The 24,861-nt window shown below is 40.0% G+C and overlaps 1 protein-coding gene and 1 long non-coding RNA gene across 4 annotated transcripts in view; one reads left to right on the top strand and one right to left on the bottom strand.

Moving 5' to 3' along the window:
• Window positions 1-18,092, top strand: part of LPCAT1 (lysophosphatidylcholine acyltransferase 1) — a 66,420-nt gene extending 48,328 nt beyond the window's left edge. The window contains exons 11-14 of the mRNA XM_074546815.1: window positions 639-792; window positions 1,648-1,746; window positions 5,494-5,632; window positions 9,883-18,092. Of these exons, the coding sequence (XP_074402916.1) occupies window positions 639-792; window positions 1,648-1,746; window positions 5,494-5,632; window positions 9,883-10,067 (577 nt within the window). The 3' untranslated portion in view covers window positions 10,068-18,092. The remainder of the gene's footprint in view (window positions 1-638; window positions 793-1,647; window positions 1,747-5,493; window positions 5,633-9,882) is intronic.
• A 1,730-nt stretch (window positions 18,093-19,822) lies between these two features.
• LOC113458720 (uncharacterized) lies at window positions 19,823-24,844 on the bottom strand. Of its 3 annotated transcripts, none has more exons than XR_012581579.1 (3): window positions 24,569-24,844; window positions 23,170-23,324; window positions 19,823-20,815 (listed from the first exon to the last, which is right to left on the bottom strand). It is a non-coding gene; the product is annotated as an uncharacterized LOC113458720 (long non-coding RNA). The 3 variants fall into 3 exon arrangements; XR_003379242.2 differs by lacking the exon at window positions 19,823-20,815 and adding an exon at window positions 21,852-22,121; XR_012581577.1 differs by lacking the exon at window positions 19,823-20,815 and having other exon boundaries at window positions 21,852-23,324.
• Between the last annotated feature and the right edge of the window lie 17 nt (window positions 24,845-24,861).

Genomic DNA, 24,861 nt, shown 5'->3' with positions numbered 1-24,861 from the left:
CATCAATGTCCAGTTTTGCAATGGGGAAGGACTAAGGAAATTCTGTAGCTGTAGGAACTACAAGGATTTGGTTTGGGTTACCTCATAATGGTGTCCAACTCAAGACTGAATGTGAAAAATGAGGACTGATAAATAGGATTAACAGTATAATCACTATTATGTAATCCCTGATTATTTTTTTTTTTTTAGGTAAGATGCATCATGTCCTTCCTGTTCAGTAACATTAGTAAATTTGGAAACATAATTGGTTTATGTTAGTGTCCTACAATACAGCCATTTTCAGGTGACCTAAATTCCACCTAGTTCTCCATGCTTGGAATTTATTAGCTAGTTCTAGACTGTGTTTCTTCCTGTTGAACTGCTTGCACATATGGCTTGTCATCAAGGTAGACTAAAGGACATGAGTTTGTCCAGGGTTCTTAAGCCCTTGCAGTAATTCCTGATACAGCTCGAGAACTAATGGGAGCTTTAAAACTACATTAATACATTATTTGATAATAAAGTTGTGTAATAATTCTGAAACCAGACTTTTTAATGCTTTACACCATAATCATCCATTTTTTCATTTGATATTTTGAAATACATGTTGTTAAAACTGGGTTGATTTTTAAAATGTGCAAAAATACTATGCTTTATAGGCTGAAGCCAGAAACACTTGAAGATGACCTTGATAAATATGCTGCCAGTGCCATGAAAATGAAGAAAGAAAAGGTTGATCTCAAAGAATTTTCAGCCTACTTGGAATTTCCAGTTTCTCAGACATTAGAAAGTATGTTTGCACTTTTTGATGAGGTAAGAAACATTAAGTTTTAGAATTCTACTGCTTTTGGTTAACTCCACTTTAGCCTACTTCTGTTTCAATTGAATTCACTGAGGTCTGATTTCTGAGCATTTTACCATAAAATCTGCTTACTGCGCTTCCCTTTCAACAAGGTAAGGGCACCTACCTTCAGCTAAAAGCATTCCTTCAGCTAGAACTTGAAAGGAATATCAGCTGGACAAAAACTATCTCTTTTCTAGATGCAAAATATGAAGAGGAAGAAAGGTAGGGTCAGACTAGACCTCTGCTGCTGCTCGTAGCAGATGAATGCAGTGTCTGTTAGCTGATATTTCATTTACCTTGTAAATAAATGACTTGTTCTTCTACAAGCCTGAAACCTGAAGGATCTTGGCAAGTGAGCCAGTTTTTCATTCCTCTGGCAATCAGTCAGAATGGGGAAATGATGATTATCTTTGTGTGGATGAGGTGCTGTCTGGACCAGGAGGTGGATATGTCCACAGTGTTCTGTCTTGGAGCAGATGTCATGTATTCAGGGCTTAAATTAGGGTGCGTTGTCCTCTGGTTCTGTTTTTTATTTCAGCCCAGTGATTCAGATGCTTTAATGGACAAATCCTAAACATGCAAGTGAAGGGTGACAGTAGTAGTGCTGTCTTTCAAGAATATTTTTGACTGAGACTGTGAAAAGAATCTGCAGAGCTTTCACCCAGGTTCTTGTCCTCGTGTGATTTCATTTCAGTGAGACTGGTTTTTTGGTCATGGTGGATGTAACAATCTTTCTGAGTATTCTGCATTTTTAGCAACTGTTAGTTATTTATGAAAATTCTCAGACAAACTGTACTATTTTGATGAAAAGTTTTCCTTCACAGAATGAAAATGGTGTAATTGACATTCGGGAATTTGTCATTGCTCTGTCAGTTGTCTGTAAGCCATCCAAAACTCTGGAAACAATTCAGCTGGCATTTCAGGTAAGCTGCATTTTCTTGGTCTATGTAGTTTACTTATTTTTAGAAATTACTAATACTGGCATTAGACTCAATAGATGTTTCCAAATTTCCTTTTGATACTTGATTATATTTTTAAACAATATTAATGGCAAGTTAGATTAAGAGTTGTTGTTAACAGGGAATGCATTGCAAGTGTAAGTTGTGTAAAATTATGAACACTTGCTGTTCTCTGTAAAACTCTGGCAAAATCCATTTTCTATGTCCTTTTTGTTTTTAAAATTTTCTTCCCTCTTAGTCTTACCGTGTATGTGTGGTGGTCCTGCAGTCTTTGTCCAGACTTGGTGCTTCCCAGAAGCTTGGTGCTTCCTGATCTTGCTCTAGCCTCAGTGGTTTGTTGTAGCATTACCATAGATTGTTAATGCAAGCTTTTTGGAAAAGTGACAGCAGCAATGCTTAACCAATGGGTTTCTGGCACCTTGATTTATTACTTTTCAATTAATTTCTTTAATATTACTGTTTCAACCTGCAAACTCTGCTGCATCCTGCATCATCTTTTCCCTTTGCCTTGAATTCACACGGTCTTCAGTGTTACTGAAACTGAGAAGTGCTAAATCTTGATGCTGTCTTCACTGCTGAATGCATGGAGCTCAGAGCATTCAGTTGCATGGTGCTACATTGCAACCTTATTTTCTGTGTAGTTATATTCAGGTTCTTCAGTATGGTGACTTTAAATAAGTGCTACTGAAGAAATGAGACTCCTGTGAATGTTTAGTATCACATGTATCATTCTTAGCCTTCAGCCAGAATCCAATAAATTTGGCAAAGGAGGATGGAGCAAAAATATTTATTTCCTACAAGTGTTGTGGGAAATCTGCCATTAGTAGCTGCTGTTATTTATTGCTGTTTCTGTGGGAAAAGCAGAAAGAAAAGTCTCTGTCCTGACTCAGTCCATTTCAGCTGTACAATGGCATAGAAAAATAGGTGCTATTTGGCCAGCTCTGTGTCTTCATACTAAAATGAACAAATTTGAAGTAAATGTAAAGGGGGCTTTGTGGAAAGTTTTTTTTTTAATTTAGCTGTCATGCTTGATAACATGCAAGATAATTTTATCATTTGAGAGGAAAAAAAGCTCAGATTGGATGTTTATTTTCTTTCTGGAAGCACTTGAAGTTAATTAAACTGTGTCTTTGGAAAATTTCTGTTCTTCATTATCTGCTTCACTCCCTGACTCATAATATATAATTTTGAGTCACTTTGTTAATTACAAAATATAAAGTTAGCTGTAAAACTGCAGAGAAGCTGTATGCATGTATTAAGAAGGGGAAGTACTCAGCAAGGGGAAGCAGGTATGGCTCATTTTATCCTGCTAGTGATGATTGGAAGGGTTAAGAAAAGTGTTAAGCTGAGGAAATTTTGCTTCTTCTGGGATTATAAAATAAGGAAAGAGAACCTTTTTTAATCCTTTTCTACCTCCTGTCCTGACTTCACCTACAATAAGATATTAACACAGCTTACCTGGAGCCATTGAAAGACGTCTTTAATTCATGAGTGTATGACTCTGGGCAGGTGCTGTCCTCTGCCATGTGCTACTTCTTTCAAGAAAAGTGCAACATTTCATATAGCTACAAGTTTTCAAAGTTAGTGTTTAGTGTATGACTGAAGAACTTGAAAAATAGTGTCATTATATGGAGTTGTTACAAAACTGGGGGTAGTAGGAGATACAGCTGAGGGCTGTGCTGCCATTCAATGGCACCTCCATAGGCTGGAGGGTTTGATGGGGAGAAACCCGATGAGGTTCGGCAAGGGCCAGTGCAGGCTCCTGCATCTGGGGAGGAAAACCCCAAGTCCCAGCAGAGGCTGGGCTGTGACCCACTGGAGAGGAGCTCTGCAGAGAAGGACCTGGGGGCCTTGCTGGATGGCAAGCTGGCCATGAGCCAGCAGTGCCCTTGAGGCCAGGAGGGCCAGCGGGATCCTGGGGTGCTTTGGGAAGAGTGTGGCCAGCAGGTCAAGGGAGGTGATCCTGTCCCTCTGCTTGGCTCCAGTGAGGCACATCTGGAGAGCTGTGTCCAGTTCTGGGCTCCTCAGCACAAGTCAAGGAGGTAATGGAGAGGGTCCAGCAGTAGGCCGCAAAGGTGATTTGGGGTTTGGAGCATCTCTCTCATGAGGAGAAACTGAGGGAGCTGGGGATGTTTAGTTTGGACAAGACAAGACTGAGAGGGGATCTCATTAATACATATAAATATCTCGAAGGTGGGTGTCAGAACAATGGTGCCAAAGTCTTTTCAGTGGTGCCCAGTGACAGAATAAGGAGCAGTGGCCATAAACTAAATCACAAGAGGTTCCACCTCAAAATGAAGAAGAACTTATTTTGGTTGAGGGTGGCAGAGCCCTGGAACAGGCTGCCCAGGGAGGTTGTGAGTCTCCCTTTCTAGAGACATTCCAAACACACCTGGATGCACCCCGGTGTACCCTGCTCTAGGTGACCCTGCCTTGGCAGGAGGTTTGGACTAAGAGCAGCACTCCAGTGTAAGTGCTACACTTTCTCTTCCAAACTGCTAAATAAAGGTAAATCTCGTCAATATTGTTTTTATACTGGCCTCCCAATATTGCCTGAACTACTTGTTCTGTGAAAATATAGCAAGTTTTATTAAAGAAACGTCTTGGTCTTTGCCCTATTCCTATGAAACAGTGTGCAGGTTAGGTGCTGGGGGGCAAAAGGCAAGATTCTTGATTTGAGCATATGTTTTCTTCCATGGAATTTCAATATTTTTATTCCCCTTTTGGAGAGGCAACCCCCTAAGGTGTGCTGTCTTGTGGCAATTGCCTCTGCTTGTGTGAAAAATACATACTTATGCCTGTTTTGTTCAATCTCATCAGTTGGCACTTTCTCAATGATGTAGAGAAATGAAAAGGAGATTTCCTAAATAGAGCTTTTTACATGGTTTGATATTTTCAGTGTTGTCATGCTTGAAAAGGAGAGAGAAATATTTCAAAACCTCATTTCTCTCACCTCACATTGTATAGGCAAATTGAGTTATTTTAAGGAAGCTTAATGAAGCTGTATTTGGTACAGATGTTTTGAAGTATTCAGGTCCATTTCTGAGGGTAAAACACTGTACGTATGCAAAAATGGAATGAGATTATGAGCAATTATTCCTAATTATCAATCTGTCAGTAGTAAAGCTAACTCTTTCTGATGTAAGAGTATGCAAATGATTGTTTTCTAGAATAAATGCTTGTAGAAAATTGTGTGTCCATCACTGGTGTATGGGGTAGGATTCTCCTGATTAATACCATTTAGATACAGACATTTAATGCAAGCTTGCTCTTGGATTTTGGTCAAAGGAATCTTGAGTTTTACACCTGACCAAGTAGAAATGGTATCTGATTTAGGCTGACCTAAATATATCTCCCAATATTACAGACTATGTAGCTCAATGGGCTGAATATTGTTCTCAGTTATATGTTTGCAAAACATGTTAGTGTTTGGCAGTCTTGTTGCTGAGTATCACGGTGATTCCAGTGGTTAGACATGTAAACATAGAACTTTTTTCTGATTATAGCAAGCTTTACTTTCTAAGCATTCACATGTGAACTGATGATATTTTTTACCCAGACTAATCTGAAATCCTTGATACATCACATCAGTCTGAGAGTGACTAGAATTTCTAATACCAACTTTTTGTTTTGCTTTGCTTCAGTGTAGTGCTGTTTATAGGAGTTGGCATTCAGCTTTGCAATGATTTATCTTGCTGTCTTGATTCATAGCTGTACCAGTCAGAAGGCGGAACTGTAACAGAAGAGGATTTAGCTCATATCCTGAAGACTGCCATGGGTGTGTCACAAATTGATGTTACACATCTTTTTAGAGCTGTAGATGAAGAGGAAAAAGGAAAGATTACATATGGTAAGTATTCTAACGGCATCTGAACTGTCACAAAACGTCCAAGTTGCTTGCACTCATGCTGACAAACAGAGCAATTACATTTTTATTAAATTCTACCTTTTTTAGTTGGTTTGGTGACTTCAATACTGACAACAGCACTGCAAGTAAAGTAAATTTACATTTTAAAAAATGAGTTTCTCCTTTGGTACCAAATGCCATGTTTGCATGTTTTCCCCTCCTCATGAAGTCACATAATATGAAGATTAGTTCCTTCAAAGTATTCTGTTCTATGACTTCCATGTATGTGAATGTGTATTTTTAAAGAAACATGCCTTAGCTCTGTCTTGTTGTTTTGTGTCTTGTGTCTGAGAGCAGGAAATGAGGGGGTTAACCAGGCTGCCTGTTCTATAGTCTGCAGTGTAGGTGGAATGGAGGTGAGAAAGTTGCATTTGAAAAATTGAGACCTGGGTGAATAGATTGTGCTGGGAGTCAGAGTATTTACATGCTACTTCAGATTATTTATGTTTTATTCAGTAAGGTTCTAAATTTAGTTGTATCATTTGAGTATGAACTGAGTTGTTGATAGCCAACATATCAAGTATCTCCAGTGGAGGTGCTTATGACATACCCTGTTCTAATTGTTTTCCCTCAGGATAATTTAATTGGTAAAAATCTTACAGAATAATACATTTGTGTTAGTAAATCATAGTTTCTACATTAGTAATTCCTCTGTTTCAAGCTTACAATATGTATGTAAAGCTTCAAATACACAAATATTTTGGAGTTACTGAAACCAGTATGAGGACAGTATTGCCACTGTCCTTTCCTTTTTGTCTGACTACTGTCTTCTCTCCTTGATTCCTGCTGTACTATCCCTTTCCTTTCTGTGCCTCTCTGTGACATCCCCAGCATTTCCACATCCATCCTGCCCATTGCCTTTTTCCCGCTTATCACTGTTGCTCCTTGTCTTCCAACTCATAATGTGCAGTGACTCAGCTCTTCCCCCCACCTCCCAATCACCAGCTTCAAAAATACCAGCACAAATCTTAAGCTGGTAAGTGCAGCAGAATTTTAATTTTGGCACATTTCATTGTTTGAGGATAGCTAAATTTATAGTCATGTACAAGTGAACTCAGACCAGGTCATGTGAGTTGCCAAAGAATTAATGTTTTAATATTAATCTGTAATTGTTGCATTTCATCTGCACTTTTTCCCTAAGTGGTCTTTGTATGTTCCCATTACAAGAAAATCTGGACCACCAAGCCACAGCAGTGGCCACTGGAGTGCTTGGCCCTCATTTTCACTATTTTATATCCTACAGTCAAGAATAGTCTTTTGTGGTGGAACACAAAGCAGATAGCAGGATGATGTTTACATAATTTCTTTGAAACTTTCCTTAGCGGTTTTTCTGAGAGAAGTGCTCATTTTATAATAGAAACCTGTCAATTTAACATATCTGAAAGTTTAATAGTGGGAGTAAATGTCCAAGTTACTAGATTACAGAATTAGAAGTTGCAAATAAACTTTTGGTATTGCATTTCTGTCTTAAGAATTCCTGCTATAAATATTCAACCTCTTGCCTTTCTTGAGAATATGTGGAACCTCACACATGCTCAATTTGTTGCACTTACTTACTAGAAAGGAGGGGTGAAAAAACTTGCAGACCACACAGTTCTGAGAATACTGTCCAGACAAGTTCCGAGAAAGCAAAGCATTGTATCTGATGGAGCTAATGTTATTTTGGATACACACAGCAGAAGTCTACTGCCAATCTCCTTTCTTGGGTGTTGGAATTTAAAGCAGGAATATTAAGTTGAGCCTTACTTGTAAGAACAAAAGATAAAATACCTAAAATATCAAACCTAAATTGGTGCATGCACAGAAGAGTCCTTGAAGACACAGATCTCATCTCAAAGGTAAAGCTCAGGTTGCAAGTAAACAGAATAATCAAGAGCAAAATCGAGGTTGTGAATCTGAATTACTGGAAATCTGAATTTTTGTTGCATGGTTGAAAGCACTCTGGTTGCCAAAGATTTATGTATCGGTTCTCTTATACAGTGTGCAGTTGGCTTCGTTGTTCAGTTGCACTTTCATCGCGGTGCTTTTCCTTTTAGTCTGGCATAGACAGAGGCAAGATTTATCAGTCTTAAAAGATGATTCTGGAGAGTTTGAATAGGTTCTCTAGGAGGGCATGTCAAATTGTAGGAAACCCTCCACCAGCTCTTGATAGACAATTCAGACTGTGAACATGTTCTGAAGACTGCCTGGCTTGCTGTAACCAGAAAAAAAGGGGAATTGGCCATATTTGGAGTATTTGTATGGATAAAGAATCAGGGAAGGAAAAATTATTTGCCTAAAATAATTATATATTAACCAGAGGATTATAATGTTATTTAGCTTAGTGGAAACAAAAACTAGAGAAGATTAATGAGCACAGAGCTTTCAGGAGGAATATCAAGTGGTAGCAGGGTGTTTCAAGGTTAGGACAAAAACCACTTGAAGTTCTTGTAGTACATGTGCAGACTTAATGCAAAGATATAGACATGAATCTTAACTCCACTTTGGGTTCTTTATTCGTCTCTTTGTTTTTAATGGAGGTTATAGCAAAATCACCTTCTTTCCCCAAATTAATGACTGAGGTGACCTTTTCCTTCAGTCTAATGCTTCACAGTTGCTTTCAGTTTGAACTCCAAGATGAGACCTGTGATTAGATGCTGGAATAGTTGGTTCTTTCTACACAACCTTGTTTCACATTTCTGATGAATAAGGCAAATGGGATTCCAAGCACTTTTCATTGCACTCTGCTGACTACAACTTCAATAAGTATTCCTTAATACTTTCAATACTTATTTCAGCAGGACCCAAAATGTCAGCTTACTGAGATGTATCCAAAATGTTGCTCTGTTCAATTTGGATTGCCCTTTCCTCATGAAGATTATAATTTATATGATCCATCAGCCTGTTGTATGTAGAGTTTTTGAACATAGATGGTAATGTTGGTTTTCATGACCTAAACTTCATCAACTTTTGTTGAAGTTACAAGTCCAGAATGCTCTAGATCCATATAGACTGTAGATAAAGGATACCCACTTTTTTGTGAGTGGAAGGATAAAGTTATGTTTATTGCCTTCTCCTCACCTATCGCTTTGCAACAGTTCAGAGGCAGGGTTGCCCTACAACTTCAGTGCCCCTGTGAACCATGTGGCATTCCCTTGCTCCCTTGCCCTTTGCAGTATTGAAAAATCATGTCATCTCAAAGAGTGGCAGAGAGGGAAAGCTGCAGTGTTTCCCTTCTTCCATACGAGCCCAGTTGTAGGAGGAACTGGGCTTCACTCCTTTGAAAGGCTTCTTTGGGTGTCATCTGCTCTGCACACCAGGGAATTCACATCATCATCTGATCATGAGCTCTTCTGGGATAGCACAGTGAATTGGAGTGGGAGGTGTGTGATACACTGTAGGTGACTGAATTAGTGAAAACATTCACATCCAGATTTTTCTAGTGTCAGTTTACATTATAAGAATAGTTTCTTGTTGCTTGGTTCCTGTGCAGTAGCTGTGTTCAGATCATGTCTGGATAAAGTCATATAGGCAAATTGAGACAAAGTTTCAGTCTCTGATTCTCAACACAGAATGTTACTTGTTGATATTAAAGATTCCCCACTCCACCAAGAACTAATCTGGCTTTTCTTATTATCGTGTTATTATCTAATATTAAATTCAGGAGCTCTTTCCCGTGTTATAAATTATCTCCTCAATATTATTCTCTAAAATATTGGGACTTGTAAAATGCTGAAATCTTGAAAGCAGAAGACAGTAGTGACAGCTGCTGTTAGGTTGAAGCAAACTATGATTGCAAAGCATTAAAGGGCATGTTTGCAAAAGAGTTTTAAGAATTTAAGAAATGACTGCTCTTGATATTCAGTGATCTTCAGCTGGAGGGCTTCTGTACTTCACCAGTGAATAGTGAAATGCTATGTCAGGGCATGTGGTGCTCATCATGCATTTTAATGCAAATCTGAGTCTGTTTACCCCTTCATACAGCTAAGCCTGAAGTGTTTTCAGAGAGCTTAGATAATTCTTTGCAGCATCTCAGCTCTGCAGATGTGATAAAGTTAGGCTGAAAGCTAAAACAAGCACTGGGGATAGCATTATGTTAACTGCTGCTATTTTCCTCCAAAGAAATCATGTGATTATATATGTGTAAGTATTCAAATTTAGCATCCTTCTGTTTCAAAGAGCTGATTCTGTGCAACAACTATTTTTTTTTTTAGATGACTTCTACACATTTGCTGTGTTGCACCCACACTTTGCAGAGGAATATCTCTATGCTGATCAGATGGGAGCTGAGAGCGGCTTGAAGTCTTCATCTCTTTCTGCTCCTAATGGTATCTGTACTGACTTCAGCCCTGACAGCGCTGGAGATCGAAGGAGGCCCTTGCAGAAGAAACTGAATTAACACTACAACTGTTACCTTCCTCTCCTGGTGAGAGGGTTGTATTTTCTTGGGATTTTCATAAGTCACTCCAATTATACAGCAAATACCAGTTTTGTGTGTGAAAGTTCTACCTGAATACCATCCTTTGAATCATATGTGTTATGTTTAACAACATGTTCCAGGTTACTTTGGGAAAGGTGTTTTTTATTTTTTTTAAGGTCTTTGAAAGGCAAAAATGTGAATGTGCTTCATTATTAATGTTCATATTTAAAAGGAAGCGGCACAACTTATTTATATTCCATTGGCTAGTTCCATGTACCGAGTGTCGCACAAACTGTGCATGTATAAAGAAAATGTAGCTACTATGGTGTAAAGTGCACTTTGGTGATTAGTGTTTTCCCTAGTTATGGGGATGTTTATTTGGGGCCAAACTTTGCTGTCCATATCTGAATAGTCAGTCTTGTTGATTTTGGTGGGAATTATTCTCCTGAGTAAGGCAAGCATACTTTGGCCCTTTGTTTTGGTTTCAGTGAACAGTTTGGAAAAAGTAATACAAAAACTTGCTAAGGATTCTTTTTTTTATTTTTATTGCTGAATGACAAAATTGTTTCTCTTTCCATGGTAGAATGAAAAGGAGAGGCTCCTTATCCCTCACCTCAGCACTTTTCTACTGTAATCTTCCGGATGCAATTAAACATGAATTCTTTCCAAACTGACATGCCACATACTGTTTGAAAATACATAACTGAACTGTTTGTGCTTTTCTCTCATAACCAATCCAAATCACATCCACACAGCATTTTATGGGAGATGCATACAGAGCTATATTTGATTGAGATTTATCAGGAATCACAGGTTTCTTTTGTAGCAAGCCTATACAGATAACATAGCATGGAATACATCATGGAAACTTTGGTGTATCAGCACAAGTTGGAAAAGATTGCAGTCACTTCAAAGACCAAGCCAGCAGCAAGTTGCAGAACATCCTGAAGAAGTGCTAGTTAAATCTCTATAGCAACATTACATATACTTCATAGAATGTATGTGAAGCTTAGAATAGTTTAGAACTGTTTAAAACAACCACCACACTTGTATTAGTAATACATATGTTTCCTTTTGTAAAGCCAGATGCCTTAACTGCTACTGGAGGTCTCAGAGAAAAATCTAGATTATTATAAAACCACAAAGCTTCATTGATTAGGAAATGTGGCTGAAGACTCAAGGAATAAGAGGAAGGAGGACTCTGGCACAAAATAACTGTGATGGCAACTCTGCTTCCAAACAAAAAAATCTTTTAAGTCATTTCTGACCAGTTTTATAGGGTTTTGTGCATGGAAAACTATTGAGATTAGAGTCTTCCACGAAGGAATTTAAAACTAGATTTGAAATGGAAGAATTTTAGCAAAGGATGTCTGTTTGTACCAAATGCATTTATAAGTATTTTTTTGAATAGCAGGTGTTTTTTTTTTAAAGCTCGTTAGGGTATTGGAATGTGTCCTTAAAAATCCTCAACTGTATGTGGCAGGTCTCCAAACTGGAACTGGCTTTAATAAAGAGGGTAGGAGGAAAAAAGTAAGAAAATATGCTTTATGGCGGTATCTAGAGGTAATAATTAATTTTTGATTTATCCAGGTAACAAAAGCCAAGCTCACAGGGCAGCAGCAGACTTGCTGGCAAGATTTGAATTAAAACTGATCACGAAAAATAGGAGAAATTGATTGGAAAAAATAAGGTGTATGAGAAACTACACTTAAGTAGGAATAGTCAGCTGCACAGAGGAGGAGTGAATATTACTGTGCTATATCTGGAGGCAAGGATGGCACAGAATATGTCAAACTTAGCACTGTTAACTCTTTGCTGCAGAAAAGATGCTCGTGATGGAGGGGTGCATCAGCATGTGGCCTGTGAGAAGCAGGGTGGTATTTCTTTGTTACCAAGATGTGATAAGGTCTTACCTGAGGTACCTGAGAGAGATGGGCTGTAAATTTATAAAGTCTGGAGGACAGAAAGTACTCAAAAAGAGATCTAAAGTACCCTTTAATCCAAAGAAGGATTAAAGGAAGGAAGATGTGAACAGTCTTTGAATATGGAAAAAGTTGTTATAGAGAAAATAGGAACACTGCTCTCCACAAGGATGGTAGATGCTAGCTATGAATTGAAAAGACAAGCATTAGGAAAAGTCTCTCACAATATGCCTTATTAAGCTAAGGAGAAGGGTTTCAGGTGGGGTGAACAGCCTGCCTTCCTTCACTGGAGGAAGGAAGTTTTTGGAACTGGAGTTTTTGAAAACAGAAAAGACAGAGAACTCCAGTAGAAACACTTGATTTTGCTGATGATGCCCCAGGGTTACAGGGAGATGTCCCTGAGGTCTGTTTTCTGTAGTTACACAGTATGTAAGGGAAGGCAGGTGTAGTCTGGACATATTGTATCTCTACAAGACTATGGCACGTGGCTCAAGCTGGCTAAGGTAGTCATCTTTTCCTTTGTATGTGAGCTTAGAAATGTGAGAATTTCAGAATGCAGGGAATAAGAGAGTTCCCCAACATGTGTCTGGAAAGAAGAAAGAGGTAAGCTTAATCCTGTGGACAGCTCTGAAGTGACAGAAGCTCCAAAGAAAGAGATACGTTGACCACATCTGTGAAAGAGCAAAGAAAGCTGATTGAAGTTGGCTAAATACAAGTGTGTCTAATTTGCATGTATGGTGTGAGTGACTTGAGGATCTGTTTGATGAAAACCCATAGGTTCATCGACTTATTTTTTTTTTTATTTTTATTTGTGAGGTGTTTTGTAATTGTGGTGAGTGCAATAGCTGTACTTGTCTGCAGTACAGCTGTAAGAGTGCCGTGAAGGGCACTGCAGCCTGTAGCTGATGGGCCCTTGAACAGGCTCCACAAAGAGGCACTGAAAGTCCCATGCACCAGTGAGCTCAGTCCAGAGCTGCTGCTGGAGAAGGCTGTGACCAACACAAGGCACAAGCAAGTATTCTTGGTGGATTAAAACTCATTTAAAAATTGGTGGATTAAATCATTAAAAATAAAAAGGCATAAGACAAAACAACAGATTCTGGAAGGAAAAGTGAATCATTCTTCTGAGAAATTACTGAATGAGATAAAGACATAATAGGAGAAATGATAGGATGAAGGATCAGCCTGCATGGAAACATTGTTAGATCACATATCATGTCACAAAAGTTGAGATTAATTAATATAATTCCATTAATTTTAGCATTTGTAGTATATCATATTAGACTGCCTTGTAGTGAGAGAAGCCACATCACCACAGGATGGTGAACTCAGGCTCTTGAGGGCAGAGGCCTGTAACACATCACATGACTGCAGCCATGCTCTTGTTACAGCTCATCCATCAAACCCCAGCTGCAGAAGTGTTTCAGTAGTTCCTAATGAAAAGCCTTTTTAGAGGCATCAACTGTGGAGCAGCTGGATTGTGACAGTTAAGTTTCAGTGACCTGATGCAAAGTCAGAGTAGAAGTGAAAACTTCTTTTCCCCTTCACCAAACACTGACATGTAAATGCTTTCCATTTAAATATTACTGATTTTATAGGCAGATAGGTATATTTTAACAGGCACTATCAATACCCCCTGAATTTACAAGGGGACATAAACAGACTTAGCAACTATTTAACTTAAATGATCCTTACACAAAACATGCAGTGATGTGAAGGCATTTGACATTTCTGATGAGCATTTTTGTACTCTTATGTAATACTGCCATCCCTTGCCAGTAGAGTTTTTGCATCAGCCTGAATTTTTACATACTGTATGAGATACCCAGCCAAGGCTCTGGGTATGTCTTCTCATATGCCTGAACAAGTATTAAAAGTTACCCAGAAAACCACCAAATCCAAAATATCTGAAGTTTGGGGGGCGTTGTTTGTTTTTTTGTTGTTTGTCTATTTTTTCAAACATAATGGAACCCTACTAAAACCAAACAAATGCTTGTTAGGTGCAAATCATGTTTAAACCGTTGTCTCTAGCACGGTATGGCAAGTGTTATTACAGATTTTTTGGGGAGTCTGTTGCTGTAACAGATAAATTTAAAAAACTTCATAGGAAATTTATAAGCCTGATGGAGAAACTAGACTGTACTCTTAGTTTTATCGTAATTAATTACTTACTCTATATGTTTCAGATGCATTTATTGTAGCTAGAATGATCTAGGTGTGAGAAATAGCACCCAGACGTGTGTGTGTGTTTGCTAATCCCATTTTCAAGGTATAAATCCTTAGGTCACAGGAGTTGAAAAGGACACGTGTGCGGTGAGGAAGTGATGCAACCTCTTAGTGACACAGCTGCCAGAAGTAAACAGCTAAGTGACACACAGAGCTCTTTATTAATATCTTCGTGCAAGCTCAATAACTTTGTTAGCTAGTTTAGGCATTGGGGTGGTTGAAGTATTTTTTGTGTTCACAAAACACAGTAAACATTTTCCTGTAAAAGTCATTGCTGCACTTCAGCATCTGATAAATTTATAAAGCAGTTGTGGTTTGATATATTTATGAGCTCCCTGATAAGTTTATCTTTGGTATTGCCAGTAAATTATTCTTCCTATTTTTATAGTATCATGTGGTAACTATAGCTTCTCATATTAACTGTCTTAGTCACCTTCTGCTCTCTGCTCCTTCAAAAATAGCATCCTCATAAAAGGACAAATTTAAAAAAAAAAAACAAAAAATACCTGCCATGACTTAAAAAATACTAGTTGCAGAACTCTAGTAGCATGTGCTGTAGATCCTGTGATCTCAGAAAAAACCTGTAAGCACAGCTTTGGATATATTATGGGACTAAACTAGGCTGGAGAGAAAACAAAATTCTGGTTTGAAGTTCTGACCAACTAAGTTCAATTTTTCTTTAGCTCAGATTGTGGGTCATAATACTTTCTTAAATGTTGCATTTTACCTAATGTGAACCCTCTGTTTTTTTCACTAACAGAGCTTTCATGAGTGTTCTAGAAACAGGAAATTACAAATGCAGTAGCCAAGTGTTCTATATTAGCAAAATTCAAATTTGGCTCCTAAAGCTATACTGAGGCACAGAAGTTCCCTGTGAATCAGGCATTTCAAGTAGTTGGCTGCTTTTCAGGTATGTGAACCTCAGCTGGTTAGGAAGACTTAAATTAACAAATTATTCTACAAGAAAGCCCCAGAAGAATAGAAAATGGAAGTAAGTGTTGTCATCAGTGCCATTGGTAATTAGTTACTAATTAATTAATTAAATTATTAATTGATCAGCCCAGCAAAACTGCAAGATCTGTTTCACATATGAGCAAGAAGGCTTACATTCAGGTAATTTTGCTGTCCTGACTAGGTAGAATTTAAGCCAGGTGGTCTTTACTCAGAGGGTGACTTCTTGAAGGTACTGCAACATCCCAGTAATGTCTTGGTCACTGACAGTGGAGATTTCATCTTCTCACCCTGCCTTTTTTTCTTTGAATTATGGAGAAAAGTATTGAAAACATGACAGGAACCCTGTAGGATCTTCTTACAGGTAAAAACCCTCCAGCACCACCTCAGAGATACAAAGATGATAGTTTTGTGGAATAGTTATGGTGGTGAACTGGATATACAGTGCTGGTCACCAAGACCTTGTGGTCAAACCATGTCTAAGTGATAATCCTGAGTTAAAACTACTGAGAGAACACAGCAGCAAACAGGACATCCTTTAGATGTGTTTGCTATTGGGTCTGTATTTCCTGCGTCTCATAGTGCTCAAGTTGAGAGAGTTTCTTTCTCTGGGAAACATTTCAGGTTCTTTCAAGATACTAACTGCTTGGACTACTTCAAGTGAAAGTGATTTGTTTTGTAGATAGTAGCTTCTTTTTCCCCAGATGGTGTGATGTGCTTTATCATGTGTAACGTGATTAAACTGAGGTGGGTGATACCAAGAGAGCAGAGGATATAAGAGGCTTATAAAATAGAGGGTGTATGTTTCTGTGAGATATGCTGACACATTTCTGCACAGTAGTTGACACTGCCTAGACTGTCTTGCAAGTCCATTATGCAAAATCCTTTTACTAGTTATGTGGTGGCAGTGGCTGTTTATTCCACTTGCCCTTAGCAGGGTGGCAGAGCAGAATACTCCTGTGCAGACCAACTTTGGGGTAGAGATGTATTTGCAGTTTTTAAATGATCGGTGTCTGGGAACAGAAACAGTAGAATCACCTTAGCACTGATTGTATGTACCTCAGTTGTTCCTGTTACATAACTTAGCTCTTTGGGATATTTTTTTTATTATCACAGTTATCACACTGTATTCTGAGCTAAGTTGAACAGAGCCATATGAACATCAGAGCTCACTTGAGATAGCTTGGGGATCTCAAAAAAGGTGCTGTATGATAATCTGCTGGTAGGGTGTTACATTTCAGTTTTTTCATTTTGACCAAAAATGTCAGAAACAAGGGAAAGAAGTCATGACTTCTGTAATACTCTATTTTTATACTGTCAATGGGGTGTTATTTAAGAGTGCCAGTTCTGACCCAAAGTCAGCTGAAAAAAAATCAGGCTGAACTCCTGATTCCAAACCAGCAAGTAGAAAATCCCATCCATGCCCAGCATGGCAGCTGGCCTTTTCCCACAGTAAAGAAGGATCTTTTCTGCCTCTTGGGCTGGTGAATTCAGTTTACTGTATCCCTAGTTCTTGCTTGTGCTGTCTGTTCTTTGTAGGTTTGTTGCAGCCAGAGGGAGACCCTGCTGCCTCCTAAGCTGAAGTGACATTCATGGACTTTTCTACCTGAGCCAGCAGCAGCAGGTGAATATTTGAGTCCTGTTCTGGTATTGCTACCCAAAACTAAACTATTTTGTGCCTGCCATTAGGTACAGAACTGCTTTTTCTTTTTATACACTTCAACCATTGCAGGTGGGTCCAGGTGACAGCAGGTCTGAAAGAGCTTATGAGATTGGCCTTGTTCCTGTGAGCTACAAGACGTTAAATTTAGAAGTATTAGAAGTTTACAGTGAAACCTTAAATTGGATTGACTCCTGACTCGCTATATATATATCTATATCACTTTCAGTGTGAGCCTGTTCACTTCCATGTTCCACATGCAGGATCTATAAATGTGATTGCAAACAAAGTCTCTTCATGGATACCGAAGAAAGCTGATGCTCAGACACTTTTCATCCTACCATGGTACTGGAAATGAAATTCATCTGACAATAGGTTGTTTCTAAGTCTATGAATGTATATGGGAAAAACCCAAATACATGTCTTTTATTCACTATCCAGCATGAAGACAATTTTGTACTTTAAATGCTAAAGAAATAAACTTTGAAAGATCTTTTATGGCCTAAGTATATATTTTTTGTCCTATGTTTTCTTTTATAATGAACTTCGAGCAAAATATTTCTTATATTTCAAAAAGGACATTTAGGTTAGCCAGTGCTGTATTTTCCAGACAACAAAAGCAGTTTTAAAGTCAACATCTAAAAATGAAATTGTATTTTTAAATATGTGAATTAGAATTCCTTTAAGTTAAACATGTCTCCTTAGCAACTGTATATACTTAGACAAAAAGCAAACTCATTGCAGCTGCTTGTCTCTATAGTTGTTTGTGTTTGGTGATTTGTTTATATTGCTTTTTCATATTGCTCTAAGGGTATTAAGAGTCCATGTAAATCAGCAATGTTAGAAATGGAAGTCAGAAGTAAATTTCTTTAGAAGTGATAGAATTTGTTTCCTGGAAGAGGACCAAGAGTAAGCATCAGCTAACCTTGTATTATGTACTATACTACTTAAGTGTTGCAGCATTGTGCTGAAAGTATTTGACATCTGTTCAATGGGACCACTTTCTAAACCTTTTTGTAATCCCCAGCATCTGTCCAGGTGTGTGAGACATTTCTAATTTGATGACAGATACTAATTCATCTTTTTTTGGAAAAATAAAATTGAGAAATCAGCAAGCTGAGAAATAACTCAGAAAAAAAAATTTTGATCGCTGTTGTTGAACTTGCATTGAGGCTATCATTTTTATACTTTGGGAGGAAAAAAAAAAAAGATTGCTATGATTTTGAACACACTTGAAACCTTAAATGCACAACCGAAAAAGTTAACACTGAAATTATCACATTTTGGAATTTTCTTGTACTTCTACTGAATCCAAGTTAGGCACTGCCATGAAAAGGATGCTTTTAGCTGGAAACCTGTGTTGACAGAGCAGGAAGTTGTTTTGTAGGGACTCACTTGTGAGGTATCACATGGTTGATCCATCAGTGGTACAACTTCCCTTGCTGACTTCAAGGCTGCTCAAACAGAGCTGGTGTGTTTAAAGAAAAAAGGTTTTTATTGTAAGAGCCCTTGGATGTGCAGTGTAAATCTGTAACAATATATAGTGCTACTGGATAATAATGATCTAAATGCATATTTTCTGCTGTAAATTTCCTTCATGTGGCTCCAATGATATGTGTACATAGACTATTACCTTTGCACTGAACTGACTACATAAAATGAAGAGCAAAAACAAGTATTGTACTAAAGATGACCATACCTTGTGGCTCCAATTGTGGAAATACTTTTGCAGAACAAAAGGTATAGCTTCAGTGTTATAAATTTGATTTTTATATTTTTTATTAACATGCATGGAAGACTAAGGATAATATTTTTTAAAAATGAACTTGGTTTTTGTACATTTTTTCAGTGTTTAAAACTATATGATTTAACATTACCTCTGAATGCCAGTGATCAGTAAATTTTTAAAGGAAATACCTCAATTTGAGCATTCTTCTCTTGTTGCTTGTCTGATAGGTTAAAATGGACTAGAGTGTGATGAAGTGAGCATATGATATAGGTGCTTAAACTGTGCTATAGAAGGCATGTGGTGATTTACTGAAAGGAACCTAAATGATACACTACAAGTGTTGAGTGCAGTTACACAATCATGGCTCATTCTGCCCAACTGGACATTTTCCTCGTGAATGGCTTGTAAATTAAATTTTCAGCGTGAAGCCAAATTAAAAAATGAAACAAAAAATACTTGGTTTCCTCTGGATTTTTTTTTTCAATTTTCTTTTTTTTAACCACAGGGCTTACAATAAGGGAAAGGATACAAACCATAATTGTGAGTAAGACTGAGTCTGTATATGTTTAGGCATGCTTTGTTGATGGGTGTTCTCTGTGTCAGTGTGTGTAGGAAAACAGTGTTTGTTTACCTGACAACTGGGAGGATGAAATGCAGGGGTTCAAAGGGGGAGGGAGGGGAGGAAAAAAAAAAAAAGGAGAAAAAACAATGTCCCTCTGTGACAGCAATATTGTCTCCAGTTCTATTTTGTGCGCTTAAAGAAAAACACTGAAAGATCAAAACATATTCAGAAAAGGCACTCCAGAATTCTGGGAGAGTAAGTCTGTCTAAATTAGACTGAATTAGCTCTGGCTACATTTTTTTATTCAGGAAGCAGACAAGAAGTGATCCAACACTCCAGATACCTATATAACTAAAAATTTGATAATGGAGGGTGGAAAAATGCATCCTCTGAGGTCCAGTGGGTGTAAGCTGAACGATTAATATGAACAGTGTCAAGAATAAAAGTGAACCACTGGGGAAGCTCACGAGAGAAATAACAGACATTCAGGATGATATGAAGACCTCAAGGGAAGACTTGTTAATGTTTTACTTAATGTTATCTCTAATTTCAAGTGATGGAGTTGTGGTTAACCTCAGCTGGCAACTAAGTACCACGTACCACTTGCTCACTCCTGCCCCACCCCTTGGGAAGAGAATTGGGGAAAAAAAAAAGGGAAAAACCTGGGGATTGAGATGAGAACAGTTTAATAGTTGAAATAAAATAATAACAAAAAAGGTGACAACAAAGAGAGGGATAAAACCCCAAAGAAACAAGTTATGCACAGCATAATGACTTACCAGCCCCTCACTGGGCAGTGAGCAGCCCCACAGTTTATACAGTGGTGTTTATGGTGTTCTGTGGTAAAGAATATCCCTTCGGACAGTTCTGGGCAGCTGCCCAGGACATGCCCCCTTCCAGCTTATTGTGCAGAGCATGGAATTCATCCCACAAATGGGTTTGTCTTTGCCCAAGGCAGCAGTAACCCAGAGTGCTTTCCCCAGCATATTTTTTACATGCATTACAGGAACTTTATCACCTTCCACATGGAAGTACATAGGAGTTTTGACTGGGTAGGGCCAGCCAAAGTGGCAGATCCTCTGGTCTTCATTAACCACGTGGCCTTTGCTAAGTGTGTATCCCAGTGTTGGAAGATCCCACTTTGTTCTGCCTCTTCCCCACGTTCTTGTGGCGACCTCACTTTGTTCCCCTTTACTGAACAAAGTGACTTTTGCATCTGTGTTTTCTCCTGCACAGGAGCAGCTGACAGCAGCATGGGTTGGTTCTCAGGGCCAGGTGCTGTGCCTGTCACTGGGATCAGAGTAGCTGCAGGGCCTGTTCTCTTGTCATCAGATCCAGAGACTTCTTCTTCCCTTGAGGGTAATGAATAAGGTTGAAGAGGACCCAGCAGGCCTGGGCCAGGCCCCAGCATGTTGCAATCATCTGTGTCTCTCTGGAGCAGCCAGGGCACCAGCATACTTTTTCCACATGTTTTACTAGTTTTTCCACCATCTGCACTTGTTCAAGGGTGAAGTTGAATACACTGGAAGTTCTGGGCACCTGCCCATGCTGTCCCACTGTAGTGGGTTGGCCTGGAAAGGCTCCCACCAATGCCTTTCACTCACTCCCCTCCACAACTGGACAGTAAGATAAGGTTCGTGAGTTGAGATGAGAATGGGAGCGATCACTCATGGAATACTGTCACAGACAAAACAGGCCAGAATTACAGATATTAATTAAAATTATCACTAATAAAGTCAAAGCAGTTTAATAAGAGCTTAAATAAATATTTATTTATTTTTTGTTTTTTTTTAAAAACACCTTTCCCCCACCCCTCCCTCCCAGCTCTACCTCCTCCTCCAGTGGTGCAGGGAAACAAGGAATGGGTGGAATGGTCAGTTCATCACCCAACATTGTCCCGCTGCTCAGAGAGAGGAGCTCTTCCTTTGCTCTATCATCCATGGGGTCCTTCCCATGGAAGACAATTCTCCATTAACTTCTCCAGCATTAATCCATCTCATGAGCAACAATCATCCCAAAACTGCTGCAATGTGGGTCACTCTTGTGCAGGGTGCAGTCGTTCCAGGACAGGCTGCTCCAACATGGGCTCCTCCCTCCATGGGCCTCCCCTAGAGTAACAGCTTCCTCTCAGGCATCCATCTGCTCCAGCATTGGACTTCTCCATGGGCTGCAGGTGGAGATCTGCCTCCCTGTGGAAGCAGATCTCCATGGGCTGCAAGGGCACAGCTGCCTCACCACGGGCTGCAGAGGAATCTCGGCTCTGGTGCCTGGAGCACCTCTTCCCTTTCCTTCTCCGCTGACCTTGGTGTCTGCAGGACTGATCCTCTCACACGTTCTCACCCCACTATCCTCTGGCCGCAATTACAACTGGCCAAAACCTCTTTTTTGTTATTTCTCTTAAATATGTTATCATTGAGGTGGTACCATTTCTACTTGGCCCTGCCTTGACCAGCAGCATGCCCAGCTTTGGGACCACCAGGGAGTGGCTCTGCTGGACATGGAGGAAGCTTCTGGCAGCTTCTCACAGAAGCCACCCCTGCAGCCCCCTCCAGCTACCAAAGCTTGGCCATGCAAATCCCATACACCTCCACACCCTGCCGCTTGGGAAGCATCCAGTCACAGGGCAAGTGTCTGGGATTTAGGTAGGATTCCTAAATAGCTGTTTGACTTTAGGCCAGACCTGGAACACATGCAGGAGACCTAGCAATAGGAACTGGTTCAAACAACCAATTGAAAGTTTTCAAAATGTGTCTCCTCCACGGATTGATTGTCCAAGGTAAAAGGTAAAAGGCATAATTATTAATAGTTGTCCACAGATGGCTCCCAAAGTCCAGAGCTCACAGCAGTGCTGAGCACAAACACCAGGTTAGTTCCATGGCCAGCCATTCCATCATATCATAAGCCAAAGCTGGAAAATTATAACCTTGGCTCTGTCGCCATGGGTGATAAACAGCACAAGAGGGATTATTTGGAATGGGAAATCCTGCAAGTAAGGTAACACATAATGCAACATTAAGAAAAAGCACACCAACTCTGAGAGCAAACAAATCAACATTGTGACCAGTAACTATGAAATTAATATAATGAATACTTGTATTTGTTCTAATGCATTCTAGCCAGATTTATCTTTATTGCTGGGCCCCATATCAGATACTAAAAAGAAGTGCTGTAGATTAACCCTAGCCAGTAACTGAGTACCATACAGCCCTTTCTTCTCCCCCAGTGGGATGGGGAGGAGAGTCAGAAAAAGGGAGAACCTGTTGATTGGGATACGTTGTTGTCCACTTATCACAAAAGTTTCATACCTTCTTGGTGTTTCTCATGAGCAGCTCCTCAGAGCACTGACTCTCTCTTCTTCACAAAGCAGCCAACTGACTCCAGTTCCCTTCTCAACCAACCAACCCACTCTTTTATAGCATCTTCTTCTCATTGGTTACAGCTGTGGCTGTTAAAGTCAGGCCTGTTCCTAATCTTTGATAATTAACCCAGCTGCAACTCCTTAGGGGTAAGATTAATTTCTACACTATCTTTATTTTCTTATATTCTATACCACTATAGGGATAAGTAGTAGTAGTAATAGTAGTTGTTGTTGTTATTATTATTGTTATAACTGATACAAGTAAAAGAGAAAGAGGAATACAATGCAAGAAACACAACTGATGCATGATACAGCTGTTCATCACGTGCTGACTGATGCCAGACCCTGTTCCTGAGCAGTGATCAGCCCCTCTCAGGAACCCCCCCCCCAGTTTATATACTGGGCATGACATTCTGTGCTATGGAATATCCCTTTGGAAATTGGGTCAACTGTCCCAGCTGTGCTCCCTCCCAGCACCTCCTCACTGGCAGACCATGGAATGCTGAAAGTCCTTGACTTGGAGTAAACACTGCTGAGCAACAACCAAATCATCAGTGTGCTACCAACATTATTCTCGTGCTAAACCCAAAACACAGCTCTGTACCAGCTGCTAGGAAGAAAACTAACTCTATCCCAGCTGAAACCAGGACAGGCCTGAATGCCCTTCACCTACCCAGGTGTGTGTTTTCTCCCTTCTGTGTTCCAAGGAAACTCCTTGCAGCTGAGCTGCTGGGGCAGTTGGCTGTAACTCGTGCTTGTTCCTCTTCTGACCAAGCCTCTCAGCTGAGTGTACTTGAGGTAAATGCTTGCATCATCACTTTCTTCTGGCTGACCCACACACAAGCAGACAAGGAAGAACCATGAGAAATGCTCCTTTTTCAACCGAAGTACAGGGCTAGGAAGAGCCTTCCCAGCTCCCTTAAGGGATAATGTTTGGTAGCTCAAGCCTAGGAGAGCAGAGTGTGACTGATGGTGATAATGATAATAATGATGGTTATTGTTAAAAAAAGGTTAGAAACTGTTGTAAAATAGTGGATAGATTGTTAAGCATGTAGTTTGGTTTTTACATTGTAAAAGAGGTTAAAAGGGTAACTATAAGAAATACGGTACTCAATGTACCATAATACACCTAAGTAAACTGCAGCAAGTGAAACGAGAACTGTAATGGGCCAATCAAGGGCCTTAAACCTTCACACAAATGAAAGATCCAAGAAGAAACCAATCCAAAGGGACAAAAAACAGGATAAAAAGGCGCTTCTGACCCACTGAATCTGTGCTGCTCCATCTGGGACATCGCTACATGGCTGCTCCAGAAGACCCAGTGCTGGCGGTGCAGCATCCTCGATGGGAGCATTGCTGCCCCACCCGTGGGCCCCCGTGCTTTAGGCCTTTCTTTTTTTATAATAAAAGCTGAAATCACTTTACTACCAGGAGCCTGCTCTCGTTTTTATCAGTTACCATAGAGTCACACACAATCCATTCAGGCCTCTGAGATCATCCAACCCATGGCATCAGCTAGACCACGGCACAAAGGGCCAGGTCCTGGCTTTCCTTAAACACTTCACAGGGATCCATCACTCAACTCCATCTCGCTGGGCAGCCCATTCCAACATCGAGTCCCCCTTTCTGTGAGGAAACTCCTCCTGAAGTACAACCTAATGTGCAGTTGTCACAGGATTTCATGAAAAATCCTTTCCTTAGGATTTTTTCTCCTGAGAAGCCGAGAGTTCTCAGGAACAAAATGTAAACAATGATTATCTGCTGCTGTGGAATCCAACAGGTGCATCTGTGATTGGTCTCATGTGGTTGTTTCTAATTAATGGCCAATCACAGTCAGCTGGCTCGGACTCTCTGCCCGAGACACAAGCCTTTGTCATCATTCCTTCTTTTTCTATTCTTAGCTAGCCTTCTGATGAAATCCTTCTATTCTTTTAGGATAGTTTTAATATAATACATATCATAAAATAATAAGTCTTCTGAAACAGAGTCAGATCCTCGTCTCTTCCCTCATCCTAAGAGTCCTGCGAACACCGTCACATGCAGTTTAAGACTTTGTCCCCTCATCCTGTTACCTGGGAGAAGAGGCCAACCCTCACCGGTCCGCAGCCTCCTTTCAGGGAGCTGTAGAGAGCGATAAAGCCCTCCCAAGACCCCATTTCTCATGATGAACACCCTCTGGGTGCTGCTCCACATGGGATTTGCTCTCCTGACCCTTCACCAGCCCCAGCGCCCCTCTCCGGACTCGCTCCGGCAGCTCCGGCCCCGAGCGCGGCTCCCCCGCTCCAAGCCCGGAGCGCTCCCCGCTGCGGGCCCGGCGCACAGCGCCCCCTAGCGGCTCTCGGTGCCGGCGGCCGGGCGGGGCGGG

The sequence above is a fragment of the Zonotrichia albicollis genome, chromosome 1 (genome assembly GCF_047830755.1).
Source record: "Zonotrichia albicollis isolate bZonAlb1 chromosome 1, bZonAlb1.hap1, whole genome shotgun sequence".
Classification (NCBI taxonomy): Eukaryota; Metazoa; Chordata; class Aves; order Passeriformes; family Passerellidae; genus Zonotrichia; species Zonotrichia albicollis.
This window is presented reverse-complemented; position numbering and strand designations above follow the sequence as displayed.